At 44.9% G+C, this 19,324-nt stretch overlaps 1 protein-coding gene across 7 annotated transcripts in view; it reads right to left on the bottom strand.

Annotated features, from left to right (window-relative positions):
* Positions 1-265: 265 nt before the first annotated feature.
* Positions 266-19,324, bottom strand: part of FAM13A (family with sequence similarity 13 member A) — a 296,829-nt gene continuing 277,770 nt past the window's right edge. For 5 of the 7 annotated variants that reach the window (XM_079771464.1, XM_079771467.1, XM_079771465.1 and 2 more), the window contains 5 exons: positions 12,994-13,089; positions 11,442-11,525; positions 6,448-6,644; positions 5,699-5,800; positions 266-3,397 (listed from right to left, as the gene is read on the bottom strand). In XM_079771464.1, the coding sequence (XP_079627590.1) occupies positions 3,271-3,397; positions 5,699-5,800; positions 6,448-6,644; positions 11,442-11,525; positions 12,994-13,089 (606 nt within the window). In that variant the 3' untranslated portion in view covers positions 266-3,270. The remainder of the gene's footprint in view (positions 3,398-5,698; positions 5,801-6,447; positions 6,645-11,441; positions 11,526-12,993; positions 13,090-19,324) is intronic. The other 2 variants (XM_079771468.1, XM_079771469.1) reach the window with 1 other exon arrangement.

The raw sequence follows: 19,324 nt of genomic DNA, 5'->3' as shown, positions 1-19,324 counted from the left end.
TAGGCAGGCCCAGAAAGAACTAGAGTGATTGGCACCGGGGCCACCTTTGGATTCTGATAAAAAAAAAACAACCCTTAATATTCACCTTCTAATACTCAACCACACGAACAAATGCTCAGCCCTCGCGGGCTCCAAGATGCCGGCTTCGGGACCACTCCGTGCCACACGTACAAGCCGAGCACAGCCCCGCGGCGTCCGCCCTGGGCTCTAACTGCCTCACCCGGAGCAGCCGCCCCTGCCACAGGCTTGCTCTCTGCACGGCGCCAGGTTGCATAGAACGAGGCAAAGCCAAAACGACACCCAGGTTGCAGAGAGCTGGGACGCCGCTGATCCCCGCCCTGGCCCTGCTAACCCTGAGTGCCACCTGCTAACCGAAGGGAAGGAATCTAATCTGATTTGATTTCATGAAAACTTCCCCCTGAATCGGAGATCACAGACGGGGCCGGCTTTCTACCAGCTCCAGAAGACTTCGGCTCGGCTGTCTGGAGAACGCCTAAGCAGGCCCTCCAGACTAAACCTTGCACTTACATGACTGACGAGTGCAATCTGAACTAAGTGATTCAAAGATGAAACGCGGTAATGATACCGTACTTCCCGTAAACATCTCTTTCAGTGTTTACTCCAGACGAAGCCCAATCAAAGCAAATGCTTGTGGAAATTACAAGCCTCTTCTATCTCTGATTCTTACAACTGCACAATCAAGTTTATTCATGCTTCACCTTTACTCACTGTTAATAAGTAACCCTTGACATTTGTTTTGTGGGCATGTAGTACTAAGCACACACATTCCCAAGAGAGCAAAGAAAAAACATAGCCCGGAGTATCCTGTGGGAAGCCAATTAAGATGCTGCCTGCAGGCCCTGGAGACCCTGGGCTGCAGGAATGGTTGCTGTGGAAACAACGTTCGCCTCAGCATTACTGGCAGCTGGAACCTACTAACAGGTCTTCAGATAGGATCTAGTGTACATAGGGCTCCCCCCGCCCCCTTTATTCTGGGTGCCATTCCACAAAGGATATAGATGATTAGAATTTTCAAAGGAAAACACGACATTCCATACACAATTTATTTTACTATAACTTGGTGGTGTCTTTTATTGAATCATACAAATTTGAATGGGGTTTCCTGAATAAATCTTTTACATAATTTACCTTTGGCAGAAACGATAGATTTCGATACATTTACAAGCTTCTCATTTATATAACTTCTCCTCTTTATAAATTCCTTTGCACGTTAGTATTTTCAAAAACAATACTCTTAAACCGATGTGCTTTAACACTCAGCTGGTCATGATGTGATTTGCATCGTAGCTTATTTAAGAGGACAACCATTTACAAAGGGCAGGCTAGGCATGTATTTCTTTTAAAAAATACAATTTTTGGTCATGTGAATGATTCATTTTTCTGATTTCAAAAATAGAAAACGTCCTAAAGTGCGTCATTTTATTTATAATATAACTCCTTGACATTACAGCAATCTGCGATGTAAACAGTAGAGCAGAGGATACCAAACTATACTTTCATTTGCATTTACATTTACAGGGTTAGGTACCGTCTCTAAGTGTGTGGATGAGACCAGGGCGCTTCCGACACATTGCTCACGCTCCCACAGAAACATGCGTGGGAGCGCACTTAAAGGCGTTCTTTCTCACCCACTCTCAACTCACAGCCAACGGAGCTGACCCCCTCACTTCAGCGACGGGAAATGCTGCTGTAAACCCAATCAGACCAGTTTCTCAAGAACCCGTTTTCTGAAACTGACAAATGGCCAGTGGAGTTTTATGCTTTCTTCTTTTTAAACACACACACACACACCACACACACAAGATGGTACAACACAGAGGTGGGTGTCCCGGGGTCCTGTTCAACCTGCAACCTTGTCTTCAAAAGGCAGAGCTGCTGGAGCGCCCCCTGCCGTAAACCAGTGGCTGTGGCTGTGTGCGGACCCCTGCCCCCACTCGCAGCGCACAGGGCGGACCCAGGACGAACAGAACCAGAACCCACTTTCCCTGGTGCGGACAGAAAAGCGTACAAAGTAACAACAAATCACGAGGGGGTGTCGGCACACTGAAGAGATGAACGATTTGGTGTCTGCAATTCCCTGGTCCCTCCATAATGTCTAATATAGACAGCTTTGTGACACAGTCTTTGAAAAAAAATTATCATCGTAATCGGCTACACATCATCATTTGTTCTCGTTATACATGATCTTGAAATAGTGTGATTTAGATTCTGCCTTGGGCTGAGATCCAAGGGCTACATTTACCCCCGAGGGAGGGGATTTTAGTGCAGGTTTACTTAAAAAAAAAAAATTAAACTGGTAAGTACTCAGGTGGCTGAGAACACGGGTGCTCTCGCTCTCTCTCTCTCACTATCCTCATGCACTTCGGGTAGAATGAAACAAGGCCCTTTGCATTTGGCTAATGCCAACACGAAACTGAGCCCCACAAGGGAGCCCCATACAACACGCTGGCCTCGCTTCGTCTCTGATGCTCAAATCCGAAGACTGGCGAGTGCAGTCAATGTTCAGGAAAGGCTTCTCTAGGCTCGTCACCCTGTTACCGGATTTAAAAATCGGCCTCAGCGTAGCTCCTGCTCTCCTCCCTCTGAACTCTGCGATGGCCCAGTCCCGCAGGGATCAGGGTTCCTGGGCCGCTGAGGACGCCTTGAAGCCCACGGTCAGGGAGGTCTGCTCTGCAGACGCGGCTTCCATCTCCCTGAGAGCCGACGAGAACAATTCACACGAGTGGGGACGGCGCTGCTCTGTGGACAGGCCACAGGATTGGCCGAGGCAGCAAAGGGGGCTCCAGTGCACGTTCCCCATTTTCGGGGTCCAGAGAGCACAGGGAGCCGCCCAGCAAGTTCGCTCCAGGAAGTCCGGAGCTGGGTTTCATCCCAGGTGGGTTTCATGCTGTTATCCACGGAAGAACAGTGCACCTTCTCTGTGGACGAGGGTGCCTCCAGGTAGTGATTCATCGCCGCGAGTGTGGGAAAAGCTCCCGCCACAGTGTCCGGGTGCGCAGGGACGCAGGGATCCTGCCTTTCCCTTACAGAATTCCCACGGCAGGCCCAGCGCGGCCCTCTTCCAGCGGCAGCGGTTTCTAAGGCAGGCCATGGAAACTGGAGCCGACCCCAAGGCCTGGGGGCAGAAGGGCTCCATGCCGTGCAGGTCCAGCTCCGAGGCTGCCTTCCGGTGTCTGCAGGGCTGCTGTTCCCCGGGGGAGGCAGGTTCGCCGGCACCGCCAGCCCCTCTGCTGGGGCGGGGCTGCCCCCTCACAGGGACTTGGAATCGGCGTCTCTCTTGCTGATGAGCACCTCCAAGAGCCTTAGTTTCGCCTTGATGTGCTTATATTCGCTGTACTCTTCAGCCATCGGAGTGCGGTCTTCCTTCTGGACACTTCTAATGGGAACAAATGAAAGGGGACTGAGGACCAGCTGCCATCTCCTGGATGACGCTGTTCAGCAGGTGCAGTTTATCAACCCGCAAAATCAGTATCAGTGTGGCCAAGCGTCACCGGGATCAAGCCTGGGGCTGGGCTTAGACAAGCAGAGAAGGACAAGGACCTGGCATTTTGTAGGGTGACACGAAGGACTAAGAAATGTAGACATTTCCTCTTTCTGCTGCTGGTATGTATGGTATCCATACACCGAAATCCTTTATTTCTACTTAACGCTTTCTCACTTTTATACAGTTCATCGAGTAAACCATTCCATTCCCAATTAGCAATTGGTACATCCATAATTTATGTGTTTATTTTTAACTGATTATTGTAATACTAGAGGCCCGATGCACGAAATTTGGGCAAGGGGCTTGGCCCTCGCAGCCACGGCGGCTGCCTCGGTCCTTGCAGACCCGGCTTCGTCCAGAAGGTCGCCCAGAAGGACGTCCAGAAGGTGGTTCAGCTGTTCAGTCTAATTAGCATACTAGGCTTTTATTATTATAGATTAGTCTTGGAATTCAACAACTGAGCCATATAATACTAATAAGCCTTTACCGTTTACGAGTAATTCTATATGCATTCTCTTACATGCACAAGTATTCACGGGGAGCGTATGTACACAGGTCAGGCCTGTGCTAAGTGGCTCTGCCTCCAGGATGTGATATGACCCTCAGGATGGAAGCGGGGCGGGCCTATCACCCTCTGCACACAGGCTGAGCGCAGGCGGCCGAGTCAGTCCCGCTGCAAAGCCACAGCTCCCAGCACCGGGCGGTGCCGTCCGCTTCTCAGTTCACCCTGAAATGCACATGCCAGGTGTTCAAACACCAGGCTTCCTTTTCTTTTTATCAGAGAACACGGGAAAGGCAATGGCATGGACCTTATTTTACTTGGTTCAATGAACTAAAAATAAACGTACTTATTGCTGGCCTGCCTTGTTCAGGGAAATGATTCTAGATGGCTTCATGGCACAGGGTAGTGAAGGAACAGGGTGGTGGGCAGAGCCCCGGCCGGGCCCTCTGAGGGGCTTCAATCTCCTCAGACACAAAATGAAGGAACCGGATTTTATGATATCGGAAGTCCCTTAGAGTTCTAAACTTCGACGATGATTGTTAGTTCCCACCAATTATACTTTCTGATTACTTGTGAAGTTTACACAAGTATATGTAGTTAGTGCCTCATGGATATCTGCACCTAATGTGACTATAATTATATGGAAAAAAAAAGGAAACAGACAAACCAAAAATGTGCCTAGAAAGAAGATTGGAAAGAAACACGTCAGAACATTAATCCTGGCTTGTCTTTGGGTATTAGCATTACTTCGGAGATGGTTTCTTTTATCTGCTCACCTATATTTTCTAAATACCCTGCAACACACGGAGGAAGAAAAGCAAATATTTAGGTATAAAATTTATAAATCTCGAGAAAGTCAGTATAGGACAAATCCAAACCAGAGATCCTAAACATAAACGTATACAGTGATTGAAATAAACGGGAACACAACACATTCTAAATGCCAAAGCTCATTTTTATGGTCCTTTCATTTCCCAACACTTTGGAGAAGTACGAAAGGGGACTTAATAAGAAACTCTATCTACACTGTTCAGATAATTTGGATGAAAATAAAATCAATTCCAAAGGATAAAACTTCACTCCAGTGTAAGAGACGCAAATCCATTCCCTGCTCTGCCCCTGCCGCCCGCCGTGGCCCGAGCCAGACATGCTGTGTGCAGTCACTTGCAAAGGGAGGACGGTGCCTCAGCCCAAAGTTACCTAAGGATTCCACTGGCCTGAAACTCGCTGGAGAAAAGCGCCCTGTCGATCAGGCGGGTGTACTGCTTCTTGTATATTTTTCCTTCAAATTTTACTTTTTAAAATGTGCTTTAAGCCAGCAAATCCTCCATTCCCTATTTCTCCTTCTAGCTTCTTAAAACAAAACACAAAAATAAGCCAGTGCTGTCAACTGGAAACGTAGCTCCCAGCCGCTCGTTTTAGATCACAATGTGATGTGACAGGTTTGTTTTATAAAGGTTGGTTCTGTCTGCGTGGGTCGTGGACACTCCCCAAGAAGCACTTCTTCCTTAAGGACCACGCGAACCTCACCACCTCCCCGTCAACCTCGAAAGGGACCTGGGCACAGATCCCGGGACTGGGTTACAGGGAGATAGACGCAGAGGGTCCCCGTCTGGGAGGCACCCCACAGCCCTGACAGGAAAGGAAAAGGATGCGTGTGCAGGGGATGGGGAGGGAAACACATGCACTACCTTCCATTTTGTCTGAAGAAATTGTCCTCAAATTCACGAAGTTTCTTTCGAATCCTCTTCTTTTCTTCTCTCATTTCCTGAAGGTGTTCCAAGAGTTCTGGTCTAAGAGGGGGTAAAAAAAATTAAGAAAATTGAGTTGAATCTGAATTGTCATAAATGCAATGAATGTGCAACTCGGTGGGGTGGGGGGGTTTCATTGTGGACACAGGGGGAAGCACATAGTGCAAAAACTGTTGAGGGAGCTGAGGGTCAGTGGGAATGGTTTCTTTCTATGCCCTGAAACACTGACAACAGCTCTGGCTCCTGCTACTTGTAAAATCCCAGGGTGCTTTGTCATATTTTGGTTTGAGAGAGAGAGATGACATCTGTGCTCAGTGAGTGTTGCATGATGAGCCGGGGAGGTCAGAGCTACACAATACTGGTTATAGAGCCTGCCTGGTTATGTAAGTAAGATCTCAGATGCTCCCTCAAATGACACAGGATAAAGCATATACAGAAACGGAGCCAGAAATTAAAAATAAAAAGTCACTGTGTTAGCCACACAGATGCACCCCAGGTGAGTCACCTGTGTTTTGTCAGCCAATGTACCGTATTTTCCGGCGTATAAGACGACTTTTTAACCCAGGAAAATCTTCCATACGCCCAGTCGTCTTATACGCCGGAAAATACGGTAAGTATAAAGACTAGAATAATATTTAGGTAAGTTATCTTCACCCAAATATTTTACCACCACCACCAAAACGACATACATTGAAGCAGCATGCAGGTTTGAAAGCCCGGAGTCATGGCTGCATTTTGACGGCATTTTATCATCCATTGGGGAAATAAACCCATCAGCGCCTTCTTCAAATTGGTCGAGAAAGCAATGAGCGCTGAACTCGGTGTTCAGAGTGACCGTGAAGTCTGGCTTGGTGTTGGTATCGTCTTCTGAACCCTCCTCTTCTTCCTGGAGACACACAGCAACCCCAGCCAAAATCTGGTTACTTTTCCCGGTACTCTTTCATTACAAGTATCACTGAACAATCTTACTTATCCAGACACCATAAGGTTTCTTCTATATCTACCTTTAGCAACACCTACGTACCCTTACGTATATATTATCGAACAGCTATATGTACACGGCAAGTAACACACACTAAACACAGCCACTCAATAGGGAAAAAAAAAAAACTATAAAAATTAGTGTGCATCACATTTAACATTTTAAGGCTGAGGTAGTAAGGAACAACCATCATACTTTATATCCTCAATCAAACGAAGCAAAACAATCTAAAGATTCTAAGACAATATAGGATAAAGCCCACCACTGGCAACCAGTTTTCAGAATTCTATTACTTGCATATCTCAGGACATATTGTTTATTCAGTGATGAACATTCTTAGAAATAGAACAATATAGCCTTCCTATTTAAGGATTGAGATTATAAAATATTTGTGGTTGCCTGGTACACAAAATCTTAGGGAACGTTTGAGATCAAAACATTTATCTTGCCGAAACCGGTTTGGCTCAGTGGATAGAGCGTCAGCCTGCGGACTGAAGGGTCCCAGGTTCGATTCCGGTCAAGGGCATGTATCTTGGTTGCGGGCACATCCCCAGTAGGGGGTGTGCATGAGGCAGCTGATTTATGTTTCTCTCTCATCGATGTTTCTGGCTCTCTATCCCTCTCCCTTCCTCTCTGTAAAAATCAATAAAAATATATTTAAAACAAAAAACAAACAAACAAACAAAAAAACAACAAAAAAACATTTATTTTCCATGACTTGAATCATAAACCTCCTAAGTTCTTTCAAGGCATGTCTAAGAATCATGACTGTATTTTTCGGCATCCAAGATTCTAAGAAAAGTATCATATTCTCTGTCTGACTTGATAATGCACTTAGAAAAACAATACAGTCATATTAGCATTTCTTAGTGTCAATTTTAAAGCTATGTTAAGTCTAGGTAAGAAATAATATCACAGTCTGAAAAAAAAAGACAAATTTTTTTTTAAAAATTACAGTTTACATTCAATATTATTTTGTATTAGTTTCAGGTGTACAGCACAGTGAAAGAAAGATTTTTAAAAGAAGTAATTTACTGCCAAAATATACAATCAGACCAGGAGAAAACATCCTAACATCTTGAAAAAGGAAACAATTGGTTAGGAGTATAGCTCCATGAACAAATGGAAGTACAACATCAGTTGTTCCAGTTAAAGTAGCAAATCTACCTCAGGAGGCAGGAGCAGTTAGAAGGAATCAATACACAGATAATCTATGAGCAATTGACAGACAGTGATTGACAGTGATTAGCACTGGCCCCTTACAAACAAATCATGGGAACTAACCACCTCCCCTTACTTGATGGGATTGGTGTAATGTCTCGATTTCAGTGAAGAACGAAGTGAGCTGGTTGTGCAAGTGTGGAGAGTGATGACACAGCGGTGACGTGATTCTGGAGAGAAAGCCTGGAGCAGGCTCTTTACCTGACTCTGCCTTACTCAGCATTTATCGTCCCGGGATAAAGACACAAAAGGCTGTTTACAAAACGTGCAGGTAACGCAAGGCGGGTGGGGACATCTGGTATGTTGGCATACAAACTCTATACCCCATTTCGTAAGGTTGGAATAGAAGTACAAAAGTAGCTAACTGGAAAAATTCAAGATCCTGCAATTAGGTGAGGGAAAAAGCTGGACACACAGACAATAAGCCATCCGTGGGAAGAAGCTGGGGGTTGCATAAATCAACCGCAAGGCAGGCCTCCACCGGGCCTCTCTATTGGGCTGATCTTGCCCCCTAGGGGCCCTTGGAAACGTCTGGAGACATTTATGGTGGTCACATGGGGACGGGGGTGTTTGTAGTGCACTATTGGCATCTAGTGAGGGGAGGACAGCCCCCCAACAACGAAGAGTTATCTGGCCCCAAATGTGTCCCGTGCTGAAGTCGAGACAGCCTGCTATAGAAAAACTACAGTACCTTCCTGACACGGTGACAGTCACGCGGTCACAGACGTGTGGAACCGAAGGGCCCATTGAGGTCATCCCCACGGAGGGCCGGACTAGTCCTGCACCCTCTGCCTTGCTGGTTAAACCATATCTAGAAGGGTGTGTAGCCCTGGGCATCAGTTTTTAAGAAGGATACAGATAGACTGATGTGTGTGTGAAGGATACAGATAGACTGGTGTGTGTGTGAAGGACACAGATAGACTGATGTGTGTGTGAAGGACACAGATAGACTGATGTGTGTGTGAAGGACACAGATAGACTGATGTGTGTGTGAAGGACACAGATAGACTGATGTGTGTTCACAGAGCGGAGCCACTAGGCTGCCTGCAGGTCTGGCACCCACATCATATGAGAAACAGTAAGAAGCACTTGGGAGAAATGTTCACCGAGTGTGGGTGGGCGTGGGCAGGGAGGTGGCTAACGAGGAAGTGCTCTCACGAAAGAAGCGCCGTGCGTGCTCCATGTCGTTCCAGAGGGCACAGCCAAGCCTCTCAGGTAGAAAGTAACACATCAATAATAACTGTGGAGGTGACTTCTTATTATATGCACTAACTGTAATACTGTATAGTCATTAAGCTTATGGTACATTCTAAAGTTATCTATTATATATATATTATAAATAATTATAAAACAGTGTAAGTTTTAGTTACTATTGATGTTTAGCCCAGTAATGAGTGAGCTTACTCTCCCCGCTGCTGTAAGCGTGTCAGGCTTGGAGAAGGAAACTCTTCTCAGGGTCAGTGTCTCCATTCTGTCAGCAAAGTTTTAGAGGAGAGTTTTGTGTTGGGCAGGAGAACTGACGAGATGACCTCTAGGATTCTGGGCTGGGAGATCTAGGGCCTCAGAGCTTGAGCTGGCTCTATTTCATACTCACTGGTTTCCTCCCGGGAACATTTAAAACAAGGGATGGTTTTAAAAACAACAACGCTTACATACAATCTTCTTATCGGTACACATACTCAATTCTAAATTGTTTCAGAATTGTCAAGAATTAGTACAATCCAGATACATGCTAACAAGCCTGGCCAGTTGGAACAAAATTAACTAAAAGACAGCACTATTTACCAAAGCAATGCAATCATTGCAAAACTATCTGAAATTCTGACCACCATGTGGCCCAGCAGAAGAGCCATGGCCAAAATATGCTTGTGAAAAAAAATTAACCAAGATAAACAGTAAGATCTGAAAGAATGTCCTCTTTTTAAGAAGAGCGTCATTAGTATGCCTTTCAATTGTTTAACGAGGCAATTATTACCTGTCATAGTTTGGATGTGTTAAAGAACACATTTTAATCTAGTAACAGTTCTATCACATGATTCTCAGAGAAATACATTGATTTTCGCACATATAATTGTCCAAATTTCTTCAATTATGGTGACTTGATTCTTGTGTGAAATTACCAGCTAGACAAAATGTGTCTTCTTTCTAGTCTTGTTGTAAGAAAATAGCTCTAATTTTTAAGATACAATACAGCATAGTCACCTAAATTTCACATTTAGAGAATTTTCATAAAACACATTCCATCTAAAAATAGTATGAACAGTCAGCACAATCATTGCCTAGTGAGGTGTATGAAGCATTTAAGACTCTTAAAAGGTAAGAAAAGAAACAGAGTAGATAAAAGGGAGGCCCAGGTAGCTTCTGGTACCTTCCCTCCGCTTATAAAGGTGAGAATTAGGTAAGAGAAGGGAGCCGTTCTCAACTGGCATCCCTTTGTGGGAACAAGGCCCCATCTTCTGAAATAATAATTCCTAACTACAGTAAATACATGACCACCCTGCGCTGGGAACTTTGACAGAAACAGGACAAGTGAAACTCTTAAAACTCACTTCTACTTTGGGTTTTACTTCCCCCTTCCAACTTTAACATTCACTGATTAAAAAAAAAAAAAAAAGGTTGGCATTGACTTTTCATCTCTAGATCCCTATATAAGGCCACCCAGTTTGTTCAATTATCTAGAAACAAGAACAGGCAAGAGGCTGATCCTGATGCAGGCCAATGAGGTCCTTACAGGGACACAGATCTCTGAGCACAGACAGTACCTCCCATCCAGCAAAGGTAGCCACTGAGAACAAGGATTATTTGTCTAAATCCATAATTACTGGGGAAATAAATCTGGACATATGTTCTAGCGACTGCTGGTCCCAGCACTACATCCCCTGATTAGGAAGAGATTATAAAATTAGGCCCGAGGACAAAGTGTGCCGGGGGAGAGGGGAGAGGAAGAAAGAGTGGGTGGAACTGAACCAGCGAATCTGCCAACGGCAACTGTTATATTTGCCTATAAAATGCTAATTTTTTAGTGCTATACATACTGTCTTTAGTGCTATACATACTATATAGTGCTATACATACTGTCTGTGCTAATTTTGTTTTTTCTAAAAACTCAGTAAATGAGATTTTAAAGAAAGTTATGCCAATAGCTAATGTAATAAAATTTTGAAATATAGAAAAACTCTTCTCCAAATAGGGGGAAAACCCAAAATGAAAAACAATGTGCAAACGAAAGAATCATCCCTGAAAACAAACAACAACAAACAAAACATCAATAAAAAGTGGGGGAATGAAATGAAACTAAGGAAGTCGGCTAATACAGGATATAAAGAAAAAAAGGATTGTTCCAAGTGGGCTCTGTGCAGATGTTTAGGAATGCCACCAGAATCCATCACCGAAGGGCCCAACCACAACCCCTTCCATTCACAGAGAAAGGGAGGGAACGGAGGCGGATTTGGCAAGAGGTTAGCAGCTGGAGGTCTTCACCTTTGACTCCTTGAAGAAGAAAGCAGTTTCGCCCTCGATAATTGGCTGCAGCAAAGGGCTTCTCCGCTTGCTGGAAGGGGAACCCTGCGACAGGCGTTGACAAGTAGGTTACATTGCGAACCCCTTCCCTTTCCCGCCAGCTCTCCACCTCCTCTGCCTCACCAGGATTCATTGCTGCCTTTTCATGATGTGCTCTCACTCCTTCCCACCAAAAATTCCCAGGAAAACCAGCAACAACCCAAGTTCTTTGCAAGTTGCCTCTTCACTCCAGAGCCCCACGCCTCCCCCGCCCCAACCAAGGAGCTCCCAGGAGAGCAAGAACAGGGCACAAATACTTTAACCAAACCCCCCGAGCAGACCACCCACCTGCCTCCCTACCTCCTTCCTCCCCATCCCAGCCACGACAAGAACACCTGCACTTAGCAGCTTCACCTAGAATAGCGTCAGCTCCTGACGTGATACAAAGGTTCTCTGACGTCCCCATTGTCCACTCACCCTATTCAGACACTAAGGGTTCCTAACTGAAGAATGAAACCGATTCCTTAGATTTAATCTCTAAGTCATTCTGCAGGACATTCCTAGAAAAGGCGCTTCCTGCAAGCACACCAGCCTGAGGCCTCTGGACCCGCCCTCATTCCCAGGGGCGCCCGCACTGTGAAAAGACGTGAAGACCCCAGCCGAGGCCTAGGAATAAACAGGAGGCCGCAGCAGCAATGGAAGAGCAGCGGCCGGGGGAGTATGCATTTCAACACCACCAGGAGGCGGTGTCTGCTTATTAAAAAGCCTAGAAGGCAGCAGAGGAAGCCTTCAGGTGCCTGGACAGAGGCAAGTGAAACAGAGGCAACCGAGTCCCCAGGCGGGGGACATGGATTCACAGGGCACTCACGGGGGCGGTGGAGAAGCCCAGACTGAGGGGTGGGGTGCGGGGGCTGGCTCTCCCAGAGCTGCTGCTCCCCGCTCCAGACAAAATCAAAACTCAGAGGCCAACAGCGGCTAAGTCCAAGGATGGCGGCGTCTGAGAGCACCTGCAGTCACCGGCCTCGCCCCCTTTCCACCTCACACTTCTCCACGAGTGAGTCCCCCAGAAAGGCCCGCTGTCCGGAGTTCCTTAGCAGACTTCTCCCTGGGTAGGAGCCCTGTATCCCCTCTGAGAGGGGAGAGGAGGCTCTTCACAGACGCCCCTGGGACCAGAGGCACTCCCGGTGCGGAGAGGCCTGGAGAAAGCACAGCCCTGTCCCCTTGGTGCTCAGTCTAGGACGAAAGGGGCGGGGGAGTTGGCCCAGCGCGTGTTGGGGGTATGTTCCTGGCCAAAGCATGACTCAAAAAAAAAAAAAAAAAATTCTATCAGCTTCAGGTTTGCTCATTTTTTTTGACCAATGTAGTCTCAGAAGTCTTTGACAAATTCTTCATTCCTCAAGCTTACGGGCCATCGATAGTAATGGCACATTCAACCCTTAAAGCCTATTCTTTAATGAGAAGGCAGGCTAGGGCCCTCCTATTAGCCAGGGCCCGTTCAACCAGGTAACCAACAACAGAGAGGTGGTGAACTCACCATGATGGGCATGGTGTTGGCTCGGGACAGGATCTGTTTGACCAGCCGGTACCTGTCATAGAGTGGCTTCATCACCTGACGCTCATTCTTGGTGACCTGGATAGCAAGAACAAGAGAGCTGAGAAGCCAGGCTACCAGCTGTCCCAGCATGCTCTGGGCCTAGAGAAAGTACAGATGATTCACAGTACAGTTGGTTTGGCAAACTCAGATCAAGAGCCACCTCCTCTCACAAAAGTTATTTAAACTGACAACATTATTCAGTTGGTGTTTAAAATATCTACTTTAGCTACAGATCACTCTGGAAATCACTCCATTAGCAGCTTGGTTTTCCTAAATCAAAACTATGATCACTATTAGTTCCTTGTTTAAAACTCCTCAAGGTTCAGAGTTCCCAGACCAGGGGTGGGGAACCTTTTTTCTGCCAAGGGCCGTTTAGATATTTATAGCATCATCTGCGCGCCATACAAAATTACTGACTTAAAAATTAGCCTGCTTTATTTGATCAAACATTTAATTAACTCACCCCTGATGCCTGGGCAGGGTCAGACCAAATGATTTGGTGGGGCTTCTACCGATGTTCCCCATCCTTGTCTCAGATAATTTACTATTTTCTAGTCCAGGAAAGAAGATTCCTGTTATAATACGCATTCCTGTTATACTTATCATGCAGTTTTGTAATCAGAATTTTTTTTAGATGTCTTTCTCAAACCCCATGAAATTGTTTTGTTTTTAAGGACAAGATTCTGGCAAACAGCAGGATTTCAAGGAATATTGGCTAATATAACATATGGATTGATTCATCTCTGTATAGAAGTCCTCGGGTTACATCACACTCGACTTACTTCGTTTCGTGGTTACGTCACCATCTCCCATTTACAGTATTTATTAAAAAGTTCCATCATTTTGATGTATGTACATATGTGCTTTATGGTTTTTATTATTTATTTACCACAAGTAAAGGTCAGGAATTGTTACCTTTCTTTTAAATTTTTTTACTGTTTCACTTCATTACTGCTGTGGATGTGCTCCATGTGAGTGACGTAGGTGCTTATGGAGGTGGGTTCTGACTTACAGCGAAAATCGCGATACATCGCTGTAGGAACGGATCTCCCACGGAACCCGAGGACTGCCTGTATACCTAACATCTGGCACAGTGCACAAACATGTTTAAAGGACTGAGTCTATAGGTAGTGGGGAGGAATCAAGCCCAAGTCCCCGGTATAGTATTTGATATAGTATTAAAGCTCTTTATCTGCTGCGTCTCCTCCTTCCCATCATACTTGAAGCTCCAAGGATAGACTAGGTTGTCCCACACCTCCCTGTCTAGTTCCCTTTGTCCTGGAATGGCTGTGGGTTGGCAAACTCAGTTTAAGAGCCACCTCCTCTGTGCAGACTTTTCCCAACATCTCTCATTCTGGAAGACCTGCTCATTCTCTCCTTTGTGTCACCTACTGCAACCTGTGTATACCTTGTAGTTTTACATCTGCTTTGTTACAGACTGAATGTTTGTGGCACTCAAAATTCATATTGAATGAAACCTAATTCCCAATGTAATGGTATTTGGAGGTGGGGCCTTTGTTCTTTTTTTTTTCCCCTCTCTCTCTCCTTATTTATTATTTTTAAAAGCTAACCATTTTAAAAAATATATTTTTATTGATTTCAGAGAGGAAGGGAGAGGGGAGAGAGAGAAACATCAATGATGAGAGAGAATCACTGATCGGCTGCCTCCTGCATGCGCCCTACTGGGGATCAAGCCTGCAACCCAGGCATGTGCCCTTGACTGGAATCAAACCCCAGACCCTTCAGTCCATAGGCCGACGCTCTATCCACTGAGCCAAACCAACTAGGGTTGGAGGTGGGGCCTTTGAGAGGTGCCTGGGTAATGAGAGGTGGGATGCCATGAATGGGATTTGTGTCCTTATAGAGTCCCCTAGTGCTCCCCTGTATCCCCCCTTCTGCCATGCGAAGACAGCAAGAAGACCGCCATCTATGAAACTGAAAGGGGACCCTCACCAGACACCGAATCTGCTGACTGCCTCTTGCACCCCTCTCCCCCAACAGGGATCGAGCCCCAATGCCCAGGCATGTGCCCTGACTTGGAATCAAACTGGCAACACCCAGGTGCACGGGATGATGTCCAACCAACTAAGTCACACCAGTTAGGGCGAGAAATAAATTTCTGTTGTGTATAAGCCACCCAGTTCTAAGGTAATCTTTTATAGCAGCCCCAATGGATGACACATTTTTATACTCTACTCGAGGCCCAGTGCACGAATTTGTGCACCAGTGGGATCCCTTGGCCTGGCCTGCAGGATCGGGCCAAAACCGGCTCTCTGACATTCCCCCAAAGGGTCTCAGATTGCGAGAGGGCACAGGCCAGGCCGAGGGATCCCACCAGTGCACAGTCGGGGCTGGGGAGAGACCCGGGAGGTTGGCCAATGGGAGAGGGACTGCAGGAAGGCTCCAGGGTGTGTTGGGCCCGTCTTGCTCAGTTCCCATTGGCCGAACCTCAGCAGCAAGCTAACCTACTGGTTGAAACGTCTGCCCCCTGGTGGTCAGTGCACATCATAGCGACAGGTCAACCAGACAACTGTCTGCCCCCTGGTGGTCAGTGCACATGATAGCGAGCGGTTGAGCGGCCTTAGCACATTATTAGCATACTACATTTTGATTGGTTGAACAGCCGACCAGTCAACCATTCACTTAGCATATTAGGCTTTTATTATGTAAGATAATAACTATAGTTTGTTGACATTTCTGTTTCCTCTTTAAACTGTAAGCCCCTTGAGATCAGGAGCTTGTGTTTTCTGTCCCTGACAACTATTTCAGTGTATGACATAATAGAAATAGTCCATAAATATTGCAGAATGAGTGAACAAATATTCCAAACATAATTAGTAAGCCCAATTCATTGATATGCATGCATTTCCCCTGTTTACTTAAATGGTGAATGAGATGAAGTACCTTTGATTCAAGATTGCTATTTGTCTTCTGCGTTTTATTTCCATTGCACACACAATAAGACAAGAGTCACAGAGGTAAGGACAGGCAAGTCGTATTAGCTTTGACCATTTCTTTTATTGGCCTTTCGGGCCTTCAGCTTTGAAGGTAACTCTGGATTATGCATAAGTGAATTATCCTTTCTTATTTTTCTTATTTGCCTTTTTCAAAGTGATCAACCATAAGTGAACTTTGGATAAACTTCACAAGCTAGGATAGGATCCTGTCAGTATGCAACAGCATTTTATGGATTTATTTTCCATCATCAGCAATAATAAATTATTTTATCTCTTTCTATTATCACAGCATTAAGTTGAGATGATGGCATTTCCCTGCTTCAACCAAATTAAAAGAAGTTTTAAAATTGCTATTTAATTTTTCAAAAGGACTGTCAAAAGTAGAAGGAAATTCAGAAATTATTTTATAAAAAAATCACACACACCAAAAACCTGAGGATCAAACAACAGGTTTTACTACTGTACGCCCACCACACGGCTAGAATGAAAAGACAGTGTCAAGCGCCAGCGAGAATGCTGGACAACTGGAACTCTTTCACGGCTGGAAAGGGTAGGACACTTTGGGAAACTATTTGGCAGTTTCTACTGAGGCTGCACATATGACCCAATTCCATTCTAAGTACATACCAAACAAATATGGCCATAAGTTCACCAAAAGACACACAGACAAGTGAGACTACATCAAATGAAAACACGTATGCACTACTTATTGTAACACCCAAACTGGAAATCATCCATATGCCCAACAACAGAAGAACGGATAAGGTATGTTTTCAAAATTGAATACCACACAGCAGTGTGGATAAATGAGCCATAGCTATATGCAACATCTTGGATTATTCTCACAAAAATAAAGCTGAGTAAAAGAAGTCAGACACCAAAGACTACATACTGTAAGCTTCCACTTTTATGAAGTTCAAAAATAAGTGAATCCAATCTACAGTGTTAAAAGTCAAGAGAGTGGTTTTCCTGGGCGGGGCAGGAGGGCATGTTATGGACGGGAAGGGACACCAGGGAGAGCTAATGGGGGGCTGGTAACATATTGTGTCTTAATCTGGATGCTGGTTACCCAGATTTGTTTACATCCAGACATATAATCTGGGCTCTTTTCTGTGTTTATGTTATCCTTCAAGGAAAGTTAAATAACAGCCACAAGTAAGTCTGAAGAACATAAACAGAGTGACTAGTACAAATTTCACGTGTAAGATGACAAAATTTAGGACTGGACCACATGAAATCGTGTTTTTTGTTGTTGTTTTCTTGATACGAGATGTATCCATTAAATGTGTTGCAGATAAGTTAAGGCATATCTTCACTGTCAATGCATGATGTGGTGTGATCTAATGTGCAAGATAAACAAGATGGCTTAGTGACCAAAAGACACACTAAAAATAAAAAGAAGAAGCCAGCACGTTCCCATTGTGGACTAGCTGCTGGCAGAAACATCTCTGATTTATAGAATGAGACTTAGCTGGCAAAGTCAGACAGATAGAGCAAATTGCACCAAAACCAATTTCTGTTCTAATTCTTTGTTCAAAACCCAAATTTTCTAGTTGGAGTAGGTGAGAGGCTCACCAACTTAATTCTTTGGCTCATGATGCTGACATTTAGATTTTCTATGAATTGCTCATGTTTAAAATTAATGACCCTCAGGAACTAATACCTGTAAATCTAATATAATTCAATTTCTGACTATGGAAAGTTGAAACTCATCATGACTCCACCAAAGTTAATACTGGCATATGATAAAAGTATCTGAACATCAAAAATATAAAAGATCTTTAAGTTTGAGGTGTAGAAAATATAAATACAACTTGAATTACACCAGAATTATTTTCAGAGTATATACCTGAAGCCAAAGGGCTGTTCATACTAAAAGTTAATACAGCTTTCACCTGCCACATGCGATTGTCTGTGCTGGATTTGTGAGCAGAGCCAAAAGCCAACCGATAGTCAGATAAACAAAGCAGGGCTTTGGCTGGACTGTCAATGAAGGACAGGCGGATGTGAAGTGGACCATGGGAAAACCGTTCGGAGGCTGACACTCTTATTCTTGAGTCATCAGTCATCAGGGATTCCCCTCCTGACCAAGAATAGGCCTTTGAATGAGTGGATGGGTATTTCTGAGTCATAACACTGCGAGCAGGAGAAGACATGAGTTGGATTCTTATGACTGTTGCATTCTTGGCCCATGGATTGGAAAATGACAACTCTCTCTTCTTCATTGTCAGGTAAAGACAGTAGGCGAACTGTGCAAAGATCAGATAATCCCAATCAGCAAAGGAGAGTACTTATATATATAGCTTTAGAATTTGCATTTAAATTTGAACATGATGTTTGGTGTCCCAAGGTTTTAAAATATAAGATTAAGATATACTGATGAGGAAGAGACTCAAGAACCCAGGAGCTCTGGGCAAGCAACCCGTGCTCTCCCTGTCCCCTGTCATCAAGCAGGGGTCTACGAAGAAGGCAGGGCAGGGAGCTGCAGCCATCTGCTGTGCTTCCTTCTGTGACATCGTCTACTCCTGAGATCCTTAAATACTGAAAAGGGCCACTTCAATAATAATCTGTAGGGAGTATGTGTCAGTGTGTGAACGAGTGTGTTTTGTTACACGTCAGTCTGCCTATAGAGTGCCCCGTTAAAGCAAACAGCCTTCTTTAAAATGTATAGAATTGGCAGGTAATTAATTATTTTGGCCTGTGACTTGGAGTTAGTGTCCCTTTACCAGTAAATCAGCATCTGCAGACTCAGCAAAAACCCATGAACTAGGAGCACCTGCTTTTGTCTAAAAAATCCTAGGGTTTGGAATGATAGTTCAGCACTGGGAGTACATGTATTTTTTTTTTTTTTAAAGAGCACTGCCCAAATGTTATTTACAGTCCAGGGTCCATGGCAACACCACGGATCTGAGAATGAAAAGTTCACTCTGATTTTTGGACTGGCCAGGCATCAAATGGACTCTGCCTTTCCTGAGGTCGGAGCATCGTGTTCCAGAGCGAGGCAGAGAGCCTGACCCTGGACCAGGAATCAGTGACAAACTCCCCGAGCACATGTTCCCTGCCTCATGAGATGCTAGAATGTGACCCAGAACGGTGTTCTTCCTTCATCCGAAAGAATGATGAAAGAAAGGGGAATAGAAAGACAGGGCCCAAAACGAATATTTCATACTGCTAACTATAAGAGTGCTAAAAATGTGCATTCTTCCTCCTGATTCAGTCACTAAGAAGTAGGCCACAGGGCGCGGAACATGTAATTGTAACAGAAGTGAAAGCTATCGTTTACTTGGCAATTCCCTCTCCCCGCAGCAGAGCCA

The sequence above is a fragment of the Cnephaeus nilssonii genome (genome assembly GCF_951640355.1).
Source record: "Cnephaeus nilssonii genome assembly, chromosome: 1".
NCBI classification, from domain to species: domain Eukaryota; kingdom Metazoa; phylum Chordata; class Mammalia; order Chiroptera; family Vespertilionidae; genus Cnephaeus; species Cnephaeus nilssonii.
Note: the sequence above shows the minus strand (reverse complement) of the source record. Positions and strands in the feature narration are given on the sequence as shown.